The 18,562-nt window shown below is 44.8% G+C and overlaps 1 protein-coding gene and 1 long non-coding RNA gene across 2 annotated transcripts in view; one reads left to right on the top strand and one right to left on the bottom strand.

Annotated features, from left to right (window-relative positions):
* LOC130282574 (zinc finger protein 260-like) overlaps nt 1-18,562 on the bottom strand; it is a 44,391-nt gene that overhangs the window by 14,278 nt on the left and 11,551 nt on the right. The window contains exon 4 of the mRNA XM_056530967.1: nt 16,232-16,352. Within this exon, the coding sequence (XP_056386942.1) occupies nt 16,232-16,352 (121 nt within the window). The remainder of the gene's footprint in view (nt 1-16,231; nt 16,353-18,562) is intronic.
* LOC130290536 (uncharacterized) lies at nt 8,967-11,282 on the top strand. The gene is made up of 3 exons (XR_008847627.1): nt 8,967-9,108; nt 10,732-10,839; nt 11,039-11,282. It is a non-coding gene; the product is annotated as an uncharacterized LOC130290536 (long non-coding RNA).

The raw sequence follows: 18,562 nt of genomic DNA, 5'->3' as shown, positions 1-18,562 counted from the left end.
GGGGATCATACAGGGAAGCAGAGATGCACAGGGTTCATACAGGGAAGCAGAGATGCACAGGGATCATACAGGGAAGCAGAGATGCACGGGGTTCATACAGGGAAGCAGAGATGCACGGGGTTCATACAGGGAAGCAGAGATGTACGGGGTTCATACAGGGAAACAGAGATGCACAGGGATCATACAGGGAGCAGAGATGTACGGGGATCATACAGGGAAGCAGAGATGCACGGGGTTCATACAGGGAAGCAGAGATGCACGGGGTCCATACAGGGAAGCAGAGATGCACGGGGTTCATACAGGGAAGCAGAGATGTACGGGGTTCATACAGGGAAGCAGAGATGCACGGGGTTCATACAGGGAAGCAGAGATGCACGGGGATCATACAGGGAAGCAGAGATGCACGGGGTTCATACAGGGAAGCAGAGATGCACGGGGTTCATACAGGGAAGCAGAGATGCACGGGGTTCATACAGGGAAGCAGAGATGCACGGGGTTCATACAGGGAAGCAGAGATGCACGGGGTTCATACAGGGAAGCAGAGATGTACGGGGTTCATACAGGGAAGCAGAGATGCACGGGGTTCATACAGGGAAGCAGAGATGCACAGGGATCATACAGGGAAGCAGAGATGCACGGGGATCATACAGGGAAGCAGAGATGCACGGGGTTCATACAGGGAAGCAGAGATGCACGGGGTTCATACAGGGAAGCAGAGATGCACGGGGTACATACAGGGAAGCAGAGATGCACAGGGATCATACAGGGAGCAGAGATGTACGGGGTTCATACAGGGAAGCAGAGATGCACAGGGATCATACAGGGAGCAGAGATGTACGGGGATCATACAGGGAAGCAGAGATGCACGGGGTTCATACAGGGAAGCAGAGATGCACGGGGTCCATACAGGGAAGCAGAGATGCACGGGGTTCATACAGGGAAGCAGAGATGTACGGGGTTCATACAGGGAAGCAGAGATGCACGGGGTTCATACAGGGAAGCAGAGATGCACGGGGTCCATACAGGGAAGCAGAGATGCACGGGGTCCATACAGGGAAGCAGAGATGCACGGGGTTCATACAGGGAAGCAGAGATGTACGGGGTTCATACAGGGAAGCAGAGATGCACAGGGTTCATACAGGGAAGCAGAGATGTACGGGGTTCATACAGGGAAGCAGAGATGCACGGGGTTCATACAGGGAAGCAGAGATGCACGGGGATCATACAGGGAAGCAGAGATGCACGGGGATCATACAGGGAAGCAGAGATGCACGGGGTTCATACAGGGAAGCAGAGATGCACGGGGATCATACAGGGAAGCAGAGATGCACAGGGTTCATACAGGGAAGCAGAGATGCACGGGGATCATACAGGGAAGCAGAGATGCACGGGGTTCAAACAGGGAAGCAGAGATGCACGGGGATCATACAGGGAAGCAGAGATGCACTGGGTCTATACAGGGAAGCAGAGATGCACAGGGTCTATACAGGGAAGCAGAGATGCATGGGGTTCATACAGGGAAGCAGAGATGCACAGGGTTCATACAGGGAAGCATAGATGCACGGGGATCATACAGGGAAGCAGAGATGCACGGGGTCCATACAGGGAAGCAGAGATGCACGGGGTTCATACAGGGAAGCAGAGAATCTCTGCTTCCCTGTATGATCCCCGTGCATCTCTGCTTCCCTGTATGATCCCCGTACATCTCTGCTCCCTGTATGAACCCCGTACATCTCTGCTTCCCTGTACAAACCCCGAGCATCTCTGCTTCCCTGTATGAACCCCGTGCATCTCTGCTTCCCTGTATAGACCCTGTGCATCTCTGCTTCCCTGCATGGACCCCGTGCATCTCTGCTTCCCTGTATGAACCCCGTGCATCTCTGCTTCCCTGCATGGACCCCGTGCATCTCTGCTTCCCTGTATGATCCCCGTGCATCTCTGCTTCCCTGTATGTACCCCGTACATCTCTGCTTCCCTGTATGATCCCCGTGCATCTCTGCTTCCCTGTATAAACCCTGTGCATCTTTGCTTCCCTGTATGAACCCCGTGCATCTCTGCTTCCCTGTATGTACCCCGTACATCTCTGCTTCCCTGTATAAACCCTGTGCATCTCTGCTTCCCTGTATGAACCCCGTACATCTCTGCTTCCCTGTATGAACCCCGTACATCTCTGCTTCCCTGTATGAACCCCGTGCATCTCTGCTTCCCTGTATGAACCCCGTGCATCTCTGCTTCCCTTTATGAACCCCGAGCATCTCTGCTTCCCTGTATGAACCCCGTGCATCTCTGCTTCCTGTATGAACCCCGTGCATCTCTGCTCCCTGTATGATCCCCGTGCATCTCTGCTTCCCTGTATGATCCCCGTGCATCTCTGCTTCCCTGTATGATCCCCGTGCATCTCTGCTTCCCTGTATGATCCCCGTGCATCTCTGCTTCCCTGTATGATCCCCGTGCATCTCTGCTTCCTTGTATGAACCCCGTGCATCTCTGCTTCCCTGTATGAACCCCGTGCATCTCTGCTTCCCTGTATGATCCCCGTGCATCTCTGCTTCCCTGTATGATCCCCGTGCATCTCTGCTTCCCTCTATGATCCCCGTGCATCTCTGCTTCCCTGTATGAACCCTGTGCATCTCTGCTTCCCTTTATGAACCCCGAGCATCTCTGCTTCCCTGTATGAACCCCGTGCATCTCTGCTTCCTGTATGAACCCCGTGCATCTCTGCTCCCTGTATGATCCCCGTGCATCTCTGCTTCCCTGTATGATCCCCGTGCATCTCTGCTTCCCTGTATGATCCCCGTGCATCTCTGCTTCCCTGTATGATCCCCGTGCATCTCTGCTTCCCTGTATGATCCCCGTGCATCTCTGCTTCCTTGTATGAACCCCGTGCATCTCTGCTTCCCTGTATGAACCCCGTGCATCTCTGCTTCCCTGTATGATCCCCGTGCATCTCTGCTTCCCTGTATGATCCCCGTGCATCTCTGCTTCCCTCTATGATCCCCGTGCATCTCTGCTTCCCTGTATGAACCCTGTGCATCTCTGCTTCCCTGTATGAACCCCGTGCATCTCTGCTTCCCTGTATGATCCCCGTGCATCTCTGCTTCCCTGTATGAACCCCGTGCATCTCTGCTTCCCTGTATGATCCCCGTGCATCTCTGCTTCCCTGTATGAACCCCGTACATCTCTGCTTCCCTGTATGAACCCCGTACATCTCTGCTTCCCTGTATGAACCCCGTACATCGCTGCTTCCCTGTATGATTCCCGTACATCTCTGCTTCCCTGTATGATCCCCGTGCATCTCTGCTTCCCTGTATAAACCCCGTGCATCTCTGCTTCCCTGTATGAACCCCGTGCATCTCTGCTTCCCTGTATGAACCCCGTGCATCTCTGCTTCCCTGTATGATCCCTGTGCATCTCTGCTCCCTGTATGATCCCTGTGCATCTCTGCTTCCCTGTATGAACCCCGTACATCTCTGCTTCCCTGTATGAACCCTGTACATCTCTGCTTCCCTGTATGAACCCCGTGCATCTCTGCTCCCTGTATGAACCCCGTGCATCTCTGCTTCCCTGTATGAACCCTGTTCATCTCTGCTTCCCTGTATGAACCCTGTGCATCTCTGCTTCCCTGTATGAACCCTGTACATCTCTGCTTCCCTGTATGATCCCCGTGCATCTCTGCTTCCCTGTATGAACCCCGTACATCTCTGCTCCCTGTATGAACCCTGTACATCTCTGCTTCCCTGTATGATCCCCGTGCATCTCTGCTTCCCTGTATGAACCCCGTGCATCTCTGCTCCCTGTATGATCCCTGTGCATCTCTGCTTCCCTGTATGAACCCTGTGCATCTCTGCTTCCCTGTATGAACCCCGTACATCTCTGCTCCCTGTATGAACCCTGTACATCTCTGCTTCCCTGTATGATCCCCGTGCATCTCTGCTTCCCTGTATGAACCCCGTACATCTCTGCTCCCTGTATGATCCCTGTGCATCTCTGCTTCCCTGTATGATCCCCGTGCATCTCTGCTTCCCTGTATGAACCCTGTGCATCTCTGCTTCCCGGTATGAACCCCGTGCATCTCTGCTCCCTGTATGAACCCCGTGCATCTCTGCTTCCCTGTATGAACCCCGTACATCTCTGCTTCCCTGTATGATCCCCGTACATCTCTGCTCCCTGTATGATCCCCGTACATCTCTGCTCCCTGTATGGACCCCGTGCATCTCTGCTCCCTGTATGAACCCCGTACATCTCTGCTTCCCTGTATGAACTCTGACATATAAATACACAGGGTTCATACAGTGATGTTCATGTCCTGTACAAACCCCATTCATTTCTATGTCCTCTTTATGGGGCTAATGATCACCCCATGAAAAAGCAGAAGCAGCCTGTGCAGTCCGTCCTCCCCCTTGCAGCCCGAGGAAACCTGCGTTATACACAGTACACTAATTTATATATATATACAGCGTTATACACAGCACACTAATATATATATATATATATATATATATATACAGCGTTATACACAACACACCAATATATATATACAGCGTTATACACAGCACACTAATATATATATACAGCGTTATACACAGCACACTAATATATATATATATATACAGCGTTATACACAGCACACTAATATATATATACAGTGTTATACACAGCACACTAATATATATATATATATATATATACAGTTTTATACACAGCACACTAATATATATATATATATATATATACAGCGTTATACACAGCACACTAATATATATATATATATATATATACAGCGTTATACACAGCACACTAATATATATATACAGCGTTATACACAACACACTAATATATATATATATATATATATACAGCGTTATACACAGCACACTAATATATATATATATACAGCGTTATACACAGCACACTAATATATATATATACAGCGTTATACACAGCACACTAATATATATATATATATATATATATATATACAGTGTTATACACAGCACACTAATATATATATATATATATACAGTGTTATACACAGCACACTAATATATATATATATATATATATACAGCGTTATACACAGCACACTAATATATATATATATATACAGCGTTATACACAGCACACTAATATATATATACAGCGTTATACACAGCATACTAATATATATATATACAGTGTTATACACAACACACTAATATATATATATAGATATATATATACAGCGTTATACACAGCACACTAATATATATATATATATATATATATATACACAGCGTTATACACAGCACACATATATATATACAGCGTTATACACAGCACACTAATATATATATATATATACAGCGTTATACACAGCACACTAATATATATATATATATATATATATACAGTGTTATACACAGCACACTAATATATACATATATATATATATATATATATACAGCGTTATACACAGCACACTAATATATATATACAGCGTTATACACAACACACTAATATATATATATATATATATATATACAGTGTTATACACAGCACACTAATATATACATATATATATATACAGCGGTATACACAGCACACTAATATATATATATATATATATATATATATACAGCGTTATACACAGCACACTAATATATATATACAGCGTTATACACAGCACACTAATATATATTTATACAGCGTTATACACAGCACATTAATATAACTCAGCCCTGGTTGGGAAACACTGACATATACACACATAGCAGGGACTACAACTCCCAGCATGTGTCATTCAGTAGCCCCCCCCACACACCTAAAAATCACCCCCAGTATGATATTTATTCCCTGCAGTCTATACATCCCGTGTATTCTGTCCTCTCCTCCCCAGTGTCTCCTCACACACAGCAGTCATTATGGAGGAGCTCTGCATGTCCCCTCTCCCCTCCCCCGTGATATCTTACGTCCTATTATACAGAGTTGCACTCCGGCGTTCTCCATCCTCCGGGAGGGGGGGGAGGGGGCGTGGCTTAATTATCTGCAGACGTGCGGTGAAATGATCAAACCCATGTCTCTGCCCCCACTCTTCCCCACTCTGCCCCGCGCACCTCCCTGGTCCTCCCCGCTCTTCCCCCGCTCCTCCACGCTCTGCCCCCGCTCCTCCCCCGCTCTGCCCTGGCTCCTCCCCGCTCTGCCCCCTCTCCTCCCCGCTCTGCCCCCGCTCTGCCCTCGCTCCTCCCCGCTCTGCCCCCTCTCCTCCCCGCTCTGCCCTCGCTCCTCCCCGCTCTGCCCTCGCTCCTCCCCGCTGTAGCTTCGGCACACTTGCCCCTCCCCCTTCTAGCTTCGGCAAACTTCGGAAAGGGGCGGTCCAATTTTTTCACGGGTCTAAAATTGGACCGCCCTTTAGTCTGGATAGATCTATGACCCCTCAGTCATCCATTAGTTTAGTCTGGATAGATATATGACCCCTCAGTCATCTATTAGTTTAGTCTGGATACATATATGACCCCTCAGTCATCCATTAGTTTAGTCTGGATAGATATATGACCCCTCAGTCATCCATTAGTTTAGTCTGGATAGATATATGACCCCTCAGTCATTATTAGTTTAGTCTGGATAGATATATGACCCCTCAGTCATCCATTAGTTTAGTCTGGATAGATATATGACCCCTCAGTCATCCATTAGTTTAGTCTGGATAGATATATGACCCCTCAGTCATCCATTACTTTAGTGTGGATAGATATATGACCCCTCAGTCATCTATTAGTTTAGTCTGGATAGATATATGACTCCTCAGTCATCTATTAGTTTAGTCTGGATAGATATATGACCCCTCAGTCATCCATTAATATAGTCTGTATAGATATATGACCCCTCAGTCATCCATTAGTTTAGTCTGTATAGATATATGACCCCTTAGTCATCTATTAGTTTAGTCTGGATAGATATACGACCCGTCAGTCATCCATTAGTTTAGTCTGGATAGATATATGACCCCTCAGTCATCCATTAGTTTAGTCTGGATAGATATATGACCCCTCAGTCATCTATTAGTTTAGTCTGGATAGATATATGACCCCTCAGTCATCTATTAGTTTAGTCTGGATAGATATATGACCCCTCAGTCATCTATTAGTTTAGTCTGGATAGATATATGACCCCTCAGTCATCTATTAGTTTAGTCTGGATAGATATATGACCCCCTCAGTCATCCATTACTTTAGTCTGGATAGATATATGACCCCTCAGTCATCTATTAGTTTAGTCTGGATAGATATACGACCCCTCAGTCATCCATTAGTTTAGTCTGGATAGATATACGACCCCTCAGTCATCTATTAGTTTAGTCTGGATAGATATATGACCCCTCAGTCATTATTAGTTTAGTCTGGATAGATATATGACTCCTCAGTCATCCATTACTTTAGTCTGGATAGATATATGACTCCTCAGTCATCCATTACTTTAGTCTGGATAGATATATGACCCCTCGGTCATCTATTAGTTTAGTCTGGATAGATATATGACCCCTCAGTCATCTATTAGTTTAGTCTGGATAGATATATGACCCCTCAGTCATCCATTAGTTTAGTCTGGATAGATATATGACCCCTCAGTCATCCATTAGTTTAGTCTGGATAGATATATGACCCCTCAGTCATCCATTAGTTTAGTCTGGATAGATATATGACCCCTCAGTCATCTATTAGTTTAGTCTGGATAGATATATGACCCCTCAGTCATCTATTAGTTTAGTCTGGATAGATATATGACCCCTCAGTCATCCATTAGTTTAGTCTGGATAGATATATGACCCCTCAGTCATCTATTAGTTTAGTCTGGATAGATATATGACCCCTCAGTCATCTATTAGTTTAGTCTGGATACATATATGACCCCTCAGTCATCTATTAGTTTAGTCTGGATAGATATATGACCCCTCAGTCATCTATTAGTTTAGTCTGGATAGATATATGACCCCTCAGTCATCTATTAGTTTAGTCTGGATAGATATATGACCCCTCAGTCATCCATTAGTTTAGTCTGGATAGATATATGACCCCTCAGTCATCCATTAGTTTAGTCTGGATAGATATATGACCCCTCAGTCATCCATTAGTTTAGTCTGGATAGATATATGACCCCTCAGTCATCCATTAGTTTAGTCTGGATAGATTACTGACCCCTCAGTCATCCATTAGTTTAGTCTGGATAGATATATGACCCCTCAGTCATCCATTACTTTAGTCTAAATAAATTACTGACCCCTTGGGCGGCCATTACTTTAGTCTGTATAGATATATGACCCCTCAGTCATCCATTAGTTTAGTCTGGATAGATTACTGACCCCTTGGGCGGCCATTACTTTAGACTAAATAGATTACTGACCCCTCAGTCATCCATTAGTTTAGTCTGTATAGATTTATGACCCCTCAGTCATCCATTGGTTTAGTCTGGATAGATATATGACCCCCTCAGTCATCCATTACTTTAGTCTGGATAGATATGACCCCTCAGTCATCCATTACTTTAGTCTGGATAGATCTATGACCCCTCAGTCATCCATTACTTTAGTCTGGATAGATATATGACCCCTCACTCATCCATTACTTTAGTCTGGATAGATCTATGACCCCTCAGTCATCCATTACTTTAGTCTGGATAGATCTATGACCCCTCAGTCATCCATTACTTTAGTCTGGATAGATATATGACCCCCTCAGTCATCCATTGCTTTAGTCTGGATAGATCTATGATCCCTCAGTCATCCATTACTTTAGTCTGGATAGATTACTGACCCCCTCAGTCATCCATTAGTTTAGTCTGGATAGATATATGACCCCTCAGTCATCCATTAGTTTAATCTTAATAGATTACTGACCCCTTGGGTGGCCATTAATTTAGTCTATATAGATTTATGACCCCTCAGTCATCCATTGGTTTAGTCTGGATAGATAGGATGTGGATGGCTACGGAAACATAGTCTTCTCTGTCCACGACTACAATACCCTGTCCACATGATGATACAATTATTGTCATTATCCAGGTCACAGATTGGTGGAACGGTTTTTAAAGTCTGACGCAACTAAAGCTGTAAAGGTTTCCAAGAAATGACTATTTGTAAGTGAGGTCTCCAAAACTGACTCCATCCTCCCTCATGCTGACTATTCTCCTCCCTTATACTGACTATTCTCTCCCTCCCTTATACTGACTATCCTCCTCCTCCCACATGCTGACTATCCTCCTCCTCTCTCATGCTGACTATCCTCCTTCCTCATGCTGACTATCCTCCTCCCTCATACTGACTATCATCCTCCTCTGTCATGCTGACTATCCTCCTCCTCCCTCATGCTGACTATCCTCCTCCGTCATGTTGACTATCCTCCTCCCTCATGCTGACTGTCCTCCTCCTCCCTCATGCTGACTGTCCTCCTCCTCCCTCATGCTGACTATCCTCCTCCTCCCTCATGCTGACTATCCTCCTCCTCCCTCATGCTGACTATCCTCCTCCTCAGTCATACTGACTATCCTCCTCCTCAGTTATGCTGACTATCCTCCTCCCTCATGCTGACTATCCTCCTCCTCCCTCATGCTGACTATCCTCCTCCTCAGTCATACTGACTATCCTCCTCCTCAGTCATGCTGACTATCCTCCTCCTCAGTCATGCTGACTATCCTCCTCCTTCCTCATGCTGACTATCCTCCTCCTCAGTCATACTGACTATCCTCCTCCTTCCTCATGCTAACTATCCTCCTTCCTCATGCTGACTATCCTCCTCCTCCCTCATGCTGACTATCCTCCTCCTTCCTCATGCTGACTTTCCTCCTCCTCCCTCATGCTGAATATCCTCCTCCTACCTCATGCTGACTATCCTCCTCCTCCCTCATGCTGACTATCCCCCTCCTCCCCCCTCATGCTGAATATCCACCTCCTCAGTCATGCTGACTATCCTCCTCCTCCTCAGTCCCTCAGGCCCTAGTAAACTTGCACTCTCTTCATTCAGAAGTTTTGGGCCTGTGGAATTGTAACCCCGGTGATTTGGACAAAAAATGTTCCCTGTCTCCCCAAGTTCACCGCCATTTTCTTCCAACCTTTGTTCCCAAAGTACCTTCTTTCCTCAATTTAAACCAGGTCATATCCTTTCCTGTTTTTTTACCCTTCTCAGGTCTTAGACCATGTGACACGTTGGAATTTCCGTGCTGCATTCTGCATTGGAATTCCACACGGAGATGCAATCCCATCTGCTTCCCTGCTCTGTATGGCGGCGGCCATCTTGGATCATCAACACATGCTCAGGAGTGAATACAGAGTGGGCAAGCGGAGGGATTTTATGAACGAGCACTGAGACGTCACAGTGCCCGAGGACGCCATCATAACTCCATCCATGCCACTGACTGCTCATTTGCATAATTGCAAATTATGAAGATAACAGAGGAATGCTGCAACAGATCCGGGCATCGTTTTAAGCAGTGTCACCCGCGCTACCGGCCAGCACCACTGGTTAGTGCGGGTGACTCTGCTGAACGTTTACCTTTAATTTCTAACAATAATTAGTTTTTCCTTAGCACTAACAGCAGCACACTAATATCCATCCCTCTTGTTGCTCTTTCTTTTCCTTACAGTTTACGCACTGTGTTATGTAGGGGGTGTTCTTTATAGGGGCTTAATTAGGTATTCCTTATCACTTTATTTTATTTATTTACTCAATTAATGATAGTTTTACCTGTCCTGATTGTTTACAGGGGCAGTCATACACCATCTGTGCTGCTGTAAGGAGTAAAGGAAAAACTAATTATTTTTAGAAATCAAGGATTGTCACCAACAAAACCAAAAATCTTTAGAAATAATAGGTAGGCATTAAGTATTTGTATATTTATTAGTAGGAATAAGGCGTTATAGATTGTCCCTATTTTCAATTGCCTTTTATACTTTTAGAACATTATTTATTGGATACTTTGAATGTTTTCTATTCAGTTATAAATCTACAGCATGTTCAAATTATATATGAAATTTAATTTCATATTGTCCCCTTGTTTCTGTCACATGAAGGTTTCCTATATAATATTTTTACAAATCGATCATCAAAATGGTTTCTCTCCAGTGTTTTAAGATGTGTTTGATTTAACAAGATGTGAAAAACGTTTCCCACATTCTACACATGATTACGCCTTTTCTCTATTGTGACTTCTTTCGTGTATATTTTCCTTTTTTTTAATTACTTCCCACATTCCAAACAACACGTTTCTTTCTCTAAGTAAATGAGTTAATAAAATTGTTTTTTTTTGTGAAATGTTTTTTTCACTCAAATGACATCACGATGCCTTCTCTCCTAAGTGAATTCTCACATGTTGATCAAGATGGCCTTTTTGCGTAAAACCTCTCCCGCATTTTGAACATAAGTACGGCTTCTCTCCAGTGTGACTTCTCCTGTGTAAAACTAGATTTGATCTACGTGTAAAACATTTCCCACATTCTGAACACGAATACGGTTTCTCCCCTGTGTGAGCTCTCTCGTGTATAACTTGCTGTGCTCTTCGTGAGAAACCTTTCCCACATTCTGAACACGAATACGGCTTCTCTCCGGTGTGAATTCTCTCGTGTGTGACAAGATAGGATTTGCGCGTGAAACGTTTCCCACATTCTGAACACACATACGGCCTCTCTCCTGTGTGATCTCTCTTGTGTCTAACAAGATGTGATCTATCTCCAAAACATTTCCCACATTCTGAACACGAATACGGCTTCTCTCCTGTGTGAATTCTTCTGTGTGTAACAAGACTTGAACTTTTTGTAAACTCTTTTCCGCATATATCACAATAAATCCTTTTTGGATCTGTAGTCGGGATAACAACCTGTGGTTGGTAAGTAGCAGGTAACACTTGAATAGGGGGATTATTAATATATAATAGATAAGTGCTGGGAGGAGCCGGATATATATTAAGGGTAAGGAGGTTTTCTCCTGAGGATTGCTGCACCATATCTTTATCTTCTTCTTTATAATTTACCGATTCCGTACATTTCCCATCAGAGACGTTACTGGGATTTTCTGTTAGGGCTAAAAAAATAAAAATGAACTTAGTTATTAGGGTTGAAACACACAAGCCGTTTGTAGAGCTATACTTACCTGGTCCCGTCTGCTCCGGCTGTAGTTACAGTAGCCTCCTCAGCATGATTGACAGCCCAGGCACGGCCCGCATCATCGCTCTGCTCAGTCTGCTCAGGAAGCAGAGTGGTGACGAGAGCTGTCAATCACACAGAGGGGGCGGTCTTACAGCTGGAGAAGACAGGATTAGGTAAGTATAGATCCTGCTCAGGGGACTGCTTACGGGGCTGGTGGGGGACACTTTCTTTGGGATCTGGGATCTGAGATAATGCTGATCCTGGCCATTACATCTATTAAGTGTCACTGTGAGCGAACCGTAACCTCAATGCGAGTCTATAGGAGGGGGCGTGACGGCCGTCACGCCCCCTCCCATAGACTCGCATTGAGGGGGCGTGGCCATGACATCTCGAGCGGGGCGTGACATCACGAGGCTCCGCCCCCCATCGCCCAGGAGGGACCCCCGCAATCAGTTATCTTATCCCCTATAAAGGATAGGGGAGAAAGATGTCTAGGGGCGGAGTACCTCTTTAAAGGGGTATTCCAGGCCAAAACTTTTTTATATACCAACTGGCTCCGGAAAGTTAAACAGATTTGTAAATTACTTTGATTAAAAAATCTTAATCCTTCCAATAGTTATTAGCTTCTGAAGTTAAGTTGTTGTTTTCTGTCTAACTGCTCTCTGATGACTCACGTCCCGGGAGCTGTGCAGTTCCTATGGGGATATTCTCCCATCATGCACAGCTCCCGGGACGTGACATCATCATTGAGCAGTTAGACAGAAAACTTCAGAAGCTAATAACTATTGGAAGGATTAAGATTTTTTAATAGAAGTAATTTACAAATCTGTTTAACTTTCCGGAGCCAGTTGATATTTATAAAAAAAAGTTTTTGCCTGGAATACCCCTTTAAGGACTTGTTTTTTTTTTTTTTTTTGGGGGGGGGGGGAGGGGAGGTTGTACTTTCGTTTTTTCCTTCCTGCCTTCTAATAGCCATAGAGCTTTCGATTTCCCCTCCCTACAGACCCATATGAGGACTTGTTTTTTGCACCACTAATTGTACTTTGCAATGACACCTCTCGTCCACAAAATGTATCATAAAACAAAAATTATTTGTGGGGCAAATAAAAATAAAAATATATATATATATAATAAATATATATAATAAATAAATAATTAAATAAAAAAATGTTGGGTCTTCCATTTCTACACAGTGCACTTTTCGGTAAAAATGATGACACGGTATCTAAATTCTGTGTGTCCACGCGATTACAGTGATACCTGATCCATCTAGATTTTGTTTTACTTTACTAATTTAAAAAAAATAAAAAATAAACATTTTGTACGAAAATTTATATACTTAAAACCCTACTCTTCTGACGTCTATAACGCTTTCCGTATAAAGGGATGTACGAGGGTAATTTTTTGCGCTGTGATCTGTACTTTTTTTTTTTATCTGCGCCATTTTTGTTTAGATGGAGCTTTTGATTTATTTTTATAAATTTTTTCTGGTATATAAAGTGACCAAAACCCATCAATTCTGGACTTGTTTTTTTCCCGTGTTATCGGCGCTCCATTACTACAGGCTGCCATGTCTTCCTGCAGAGCTGGAACGCAGTTTGGACGGGACGGAGACTCGTGCCACTGATGACGTGCCAACACTGACCGGTATCTCTAAAGGGGTATCCAGGAAAAAACTTTTTTTTATATATATCAACTGGCTCCAGAAAGTTAAACAGACTTGTAAATGACTTCTATTAAAAAATATTAATCCTTTCAGTACTTATAAGCCTCTGAAGTTAAGGTTGTTCATTTCTGTCTAAGTCCTCTCTGATGACACGTGTCTCGGGAAACGCCCAGTTTAGAAGCAAATCCCCATAGCAAACCTCTTCTAAACTGGGCAGTTCCCAAGACACGTGTCATCAGAGAGCACTTAGACAGAAAAGAACAACCTTAACTTCAGAAGCTCATAAGTACTGAAAGGATTAAGATTTTTTAATAGAAGTAATTTACAAATCTGTTTAACTTTCTGGAGCCAGTTGATATATAAAAAAAGTTTTTTCCTGGAATACCCCTTTAACCTGTTGCTGGACAGAGTGAGACTGACCGAGCACATAGCTCTGACCCTTATAATCCGAGGGACGTCATTGGTCGTATTCATTATTACTCTCTCGTGAAGGAGATGATGAAGAAGGCGAGACTGAGAAACAAGTTGGACTCGTTCGACTGAAGCTCCTCCCTCCTTACCCTCTTTTGTAGAGCCCTGAGACACTGTGCTGCTCTCCAGCCCCTGCTGTCCATTCTTTAAAGGGGTACTCCGCTGCTCAGCGCTTGGAACAAACTGTTCCGAACGCTGTAGCCGGGAGTTCGTGATGTCATAGACCCACCCCCTCACGACATCACACCCCGCCCCCTCAATGCAAGTCTATGGGAGGGGGCGTGACGGTAGTCATGCCCCCTCCCATAGACTTGCATTGAGGGGGCGGGGCGTGACGTCATGAGGGGGCAGGGCTATGACGTCACGAGCTGCCGTCTCCAGCGTTCGGAGCAGTTTGCGGAGTAACCCTTTAAAGGGGGTAAAAACATTTTTTTATATCAACTGGCTCCAGAAAGTTAAACAGATTTGTAAATGACTTCTATTAAAAAAATCTTAATCCTTTCAATAATTATCAGCTGCTGAAGTTGAGTTGTTGTTGTTTTCTGTCTGGCAACAGTGCTGCTGACATCTGCTGCTTGTCTCGGGAACTGCCCAGTTTAGAAGAGGTTTGCTATGGGGATTTGCTTCTAAACTGGGCGGTTACCGAGACACGTGTCATCGGAGAGCACTTAGGCAGAAAAGAACAACTCAACTTCATCAGCTCATAAGTACTGAAAGGATTAAGATTTTTTAATAGAAGTAATTTACAAATCTGTTTAACTTTCTGGAGCCAGTTGATTTATAAAAAAAAAAGTTTTTTCCTGGATAACCCCTTTAAATGGGTACTCTACTGCTAGGCAGGATTTTAGCATTGTATAACCCACCTCGGGCACACATTAGGATTAAAGGGGTACTCCCACCACAGACATCTTATCCCATATCCTAAGATATCTGATCGCAGGAGTCCGGCCGATGGGACACCCCGTGATCTCCATACAGTAGGTTCAGAACGGAGACAGGGGTGTGCGGGATGGGGGGGTATAAGATGTCTGTGGTCAGAGGACCCCTTTAAAGGAAAACTTTTTTTATTTGTTTTTAATCAACTAGTGCCATTAATTAAAACAGATTTATAAATTACTTTTATAAAAAAAAAATCTACAAAGGAAATTCTTTTCTTTTTGGAATGCAGAGCTCTCTGCTGACATCACGACCACAGTGCTCTCTGCTGACATATCTGTCCATTTTAAGAACTGTCCAGAGTAGGAGAAAATCCCCATAGAAAACATTATGCTGCTCTGGACAGTTCCTAAAATGGAAAGAGGTGTCAGCAGAGAGCACTGTGGTCGTGATGTCAGCAGAGAGCTCTGTGTTCCCAAAAGAAAAGAATTTCCTCTGTAGTATTCAGCAGCTAATAAGTACTGGAAGGATTACGATTTTTTAATAGAAGTAATTTACAAATCTGTTTAATTTTCTGGCACCAGTTGATTAAAAAAAATAAATAAATAAAAGGTTTTCCACCGGAGTACCCCTTTAATGGCTCGCTTTACCGTCTTTCCTGCGAGTCATTGAGACATCCGCTCACTTTAGTAACTACAAAGCTAATGGTCCAGATTTATCAAACTGTGTAAGAGAAAAAGTGGAGGGATTTCCCCACAGCGACCAATCACAGCTCAGCTTTCACTTTACCTCAGCTTGTTAGCTGAGCTGTGATTGGTTGCTGGGTCAATATGTCTGACATATGGGTGAAAATATCCCTGCAGCCTAAGAGGACACCTTTTGCTTAACTAACCCCCCCCCCCACGTCCCAGGCCACACCCCCTCCTGCATGCCCCGCCCACTATTGTATCCGATCTAAAGAAATGGAATAGGAAATATTTCTCCTGGCTACGAAATATAAACATGAATCTACCTGTATATACAGATTAGTGCAGGAGACCAAACTGATCATTATAATCACTGACTACAACCAACACAATATTATACCGTACAGACATGTCTCCTCTTACCGTGTGATGTGAGGGGCCGGTGATCCTCCATCATGTCCTGGTACAGATCCTTGTGTCCTTCTACATACTCCCACTCCTCCATGGAGAAATAGACCGCCACATCCTGACACCTTATAGGAACCTGACACACAATGATACCGTCATCACCAGACCCCTCCATTACTGTATAATGTCCCAGCAGTGTCACCTCTCTAATCATCACCAGACCCCTCCATTACTGTATAATGTCCCAGCAGTGTCACCTCTCCAGTCATCACCAGACCCCTCCATTACTGTATAATGTCCCAGCAGTGTCACCTCTCCAGTCATCACCAGACCCCTCCATTACTGTATAATGTCCCAGCAGTGTCACCTCTCTAATCATCACCAGACCCCTCCATTACTGTATAATGTCCCAGCAGTGTCACCTCTCCAGTCATCACCAGACCCCTCCATTACTGTATAATGTCCCAGCAGTGTCACCTCTCCAGTCATCACCAGACCCCTCCATTACTGTATAATGTCCCAGCAGTGTCACCTCTCTAATCATCACCAGACCCCTCCATTACTGTATAATGTCCCAGCAGTGTCACCTCTCCAGTCATCACCAGACCCCTTCATTACTGTATAATGTCCCAGCAGTGTCACCTCTCTAATCATCACCAGACCCCTCCATTACTGTATAATGTCCCAGCAGTGTCACCTCTCCAGTCATCACCAGACCCCTCCATTACTGTATAATATCCCAGCAGTGTCACCTCTCCAGTCATCACCAGACCCCTCCATTACTGTATAATGTACCAGCAGTGTCACCTCTCTAATCATCACCAGACCCCTCCATTACTGTATAATGTCCCAGCAGTGTCACCTCTCTAATCATCACCAGACCCCTCCATTACTGTATAATGTCCCAGCAGTGTCACCTCTCTAATCATCACCAGACCCCTCCATTACTGTATAATGTCCCAGCAGTGTCACCTCTCCAGCCATCACCAGACCCCTCCATTACTGTATAATGTCCCAGCAGTGTCACCTCTCCAGTCATCACCAGACCCCTCCATTACTATATAATGTCCCAGCAGTGTCACCTCTCTAATCATCACCAGACCCCTCCATTACTGTATAATGTCCCAGCAGTGTCACCTCTCTAATCATAACCAGACCCCTCCATTACTGTATAATGTCCCAGCAGTGTCACCTCTCTAATCATCACCAGACCCCTCCATTACTGTATAATGTCCCAGCAGTGTCACCTCTCCAGCCATCACCAGACCCCTCCATTACTGTATAATGTCCCAGCAGTGTCACCTCTCCAGTCATCACCAGACCCCTCCATTACTATATAATGTCCCAGCAGTGTCACCTCTCTAATCATCACCAGACCCCTCCATTACTGTATAATGTCCCAGCAGTGTCACCTCTCCAGTCATCACCAGACCCCTCCATTACTGTATAATGTCCCAGCAGTGTCACCTCTCTAATCATCACCAGACCCCTCCATTACTGTATAATGTCCCAGCAGGGTCACCTCTCTAATCATCACCAGACCCCTCCATTACTGTATAATGTCCCAGCAGTGTCACCTCTCCAGTCATCACCAGACCCCTCCATTACTGTATAATGTCCCAGCAGTGTCACCTCTCTAATCATCACCAGACCCCTCCATTACTGTATAATGTCCCATCAGTGTCATCTCTCCAGTCATCACCAGACCCCTCCATTACTGTATAATGTCCCAGCAGTGTCACCTCTCTAATCACCAGACCCCTCCATTACTGTATAATGTCCCAGCAGTGTCACCTCTCCAGTCATCACCAGACCCCTCCATTACTGTTTAATGTCCCAGCAGTGTCACCTCTCCAGTCATCACCAGACCCCTCCATTACTGTATAATGTCCCAGCAGTGTCACCTCTCTAATCATCACCAGACCCCTCCATTACTGTATAATGTCCCAGCAGTGTCACCTCTCTAATCATCACCAGACCCCTCCATTACTGTATAATGTCCCAGCAGTGTCACCTCTCTAATCATCACCAGACCCCTCCATTACTGTATAATGTCCCAGTAGTGTCACCTCTCCATTCATCACCAGACCCCTCCATTACTGTATAATGTCCCAGCAGTGTCACCTCTCCAGTCATCACCAGACCCCTCCATTACTGTATAATGTCCCAGCAGTGTCACCTCTCTAATCATCACCAGACCCCTCCATTACTGTATAATGTCCCAGCAGTGTCACCTCTCCAGTCATCACCAGACCCCTCCATTACTGTTTAATGTCCCAGCAGTGTCACCTCTCCAGTCATCACCAGACCCCTCCATTACTGTATAATGTCCCAGCAGTGTCACCT

Source organism: Hyla sarda, chromosome 1 (assembly GCF_029499605.1).
Source record: "Hyla sarda isolate aHylSar1 chromosome 1, aHylSar1.hap1, whole genome shotgun sequence".
Classification (NCBI taxonomy): Eukaryota; Metazoa; Chordata; class Amphibia; order Anura; family Hylidae; genus Hyla; species Hyla sarda.
Note: the sequence above shows the minus strand (reverse complement) of the source record. Positions and strands in the feature narration are given on the sequence as shown.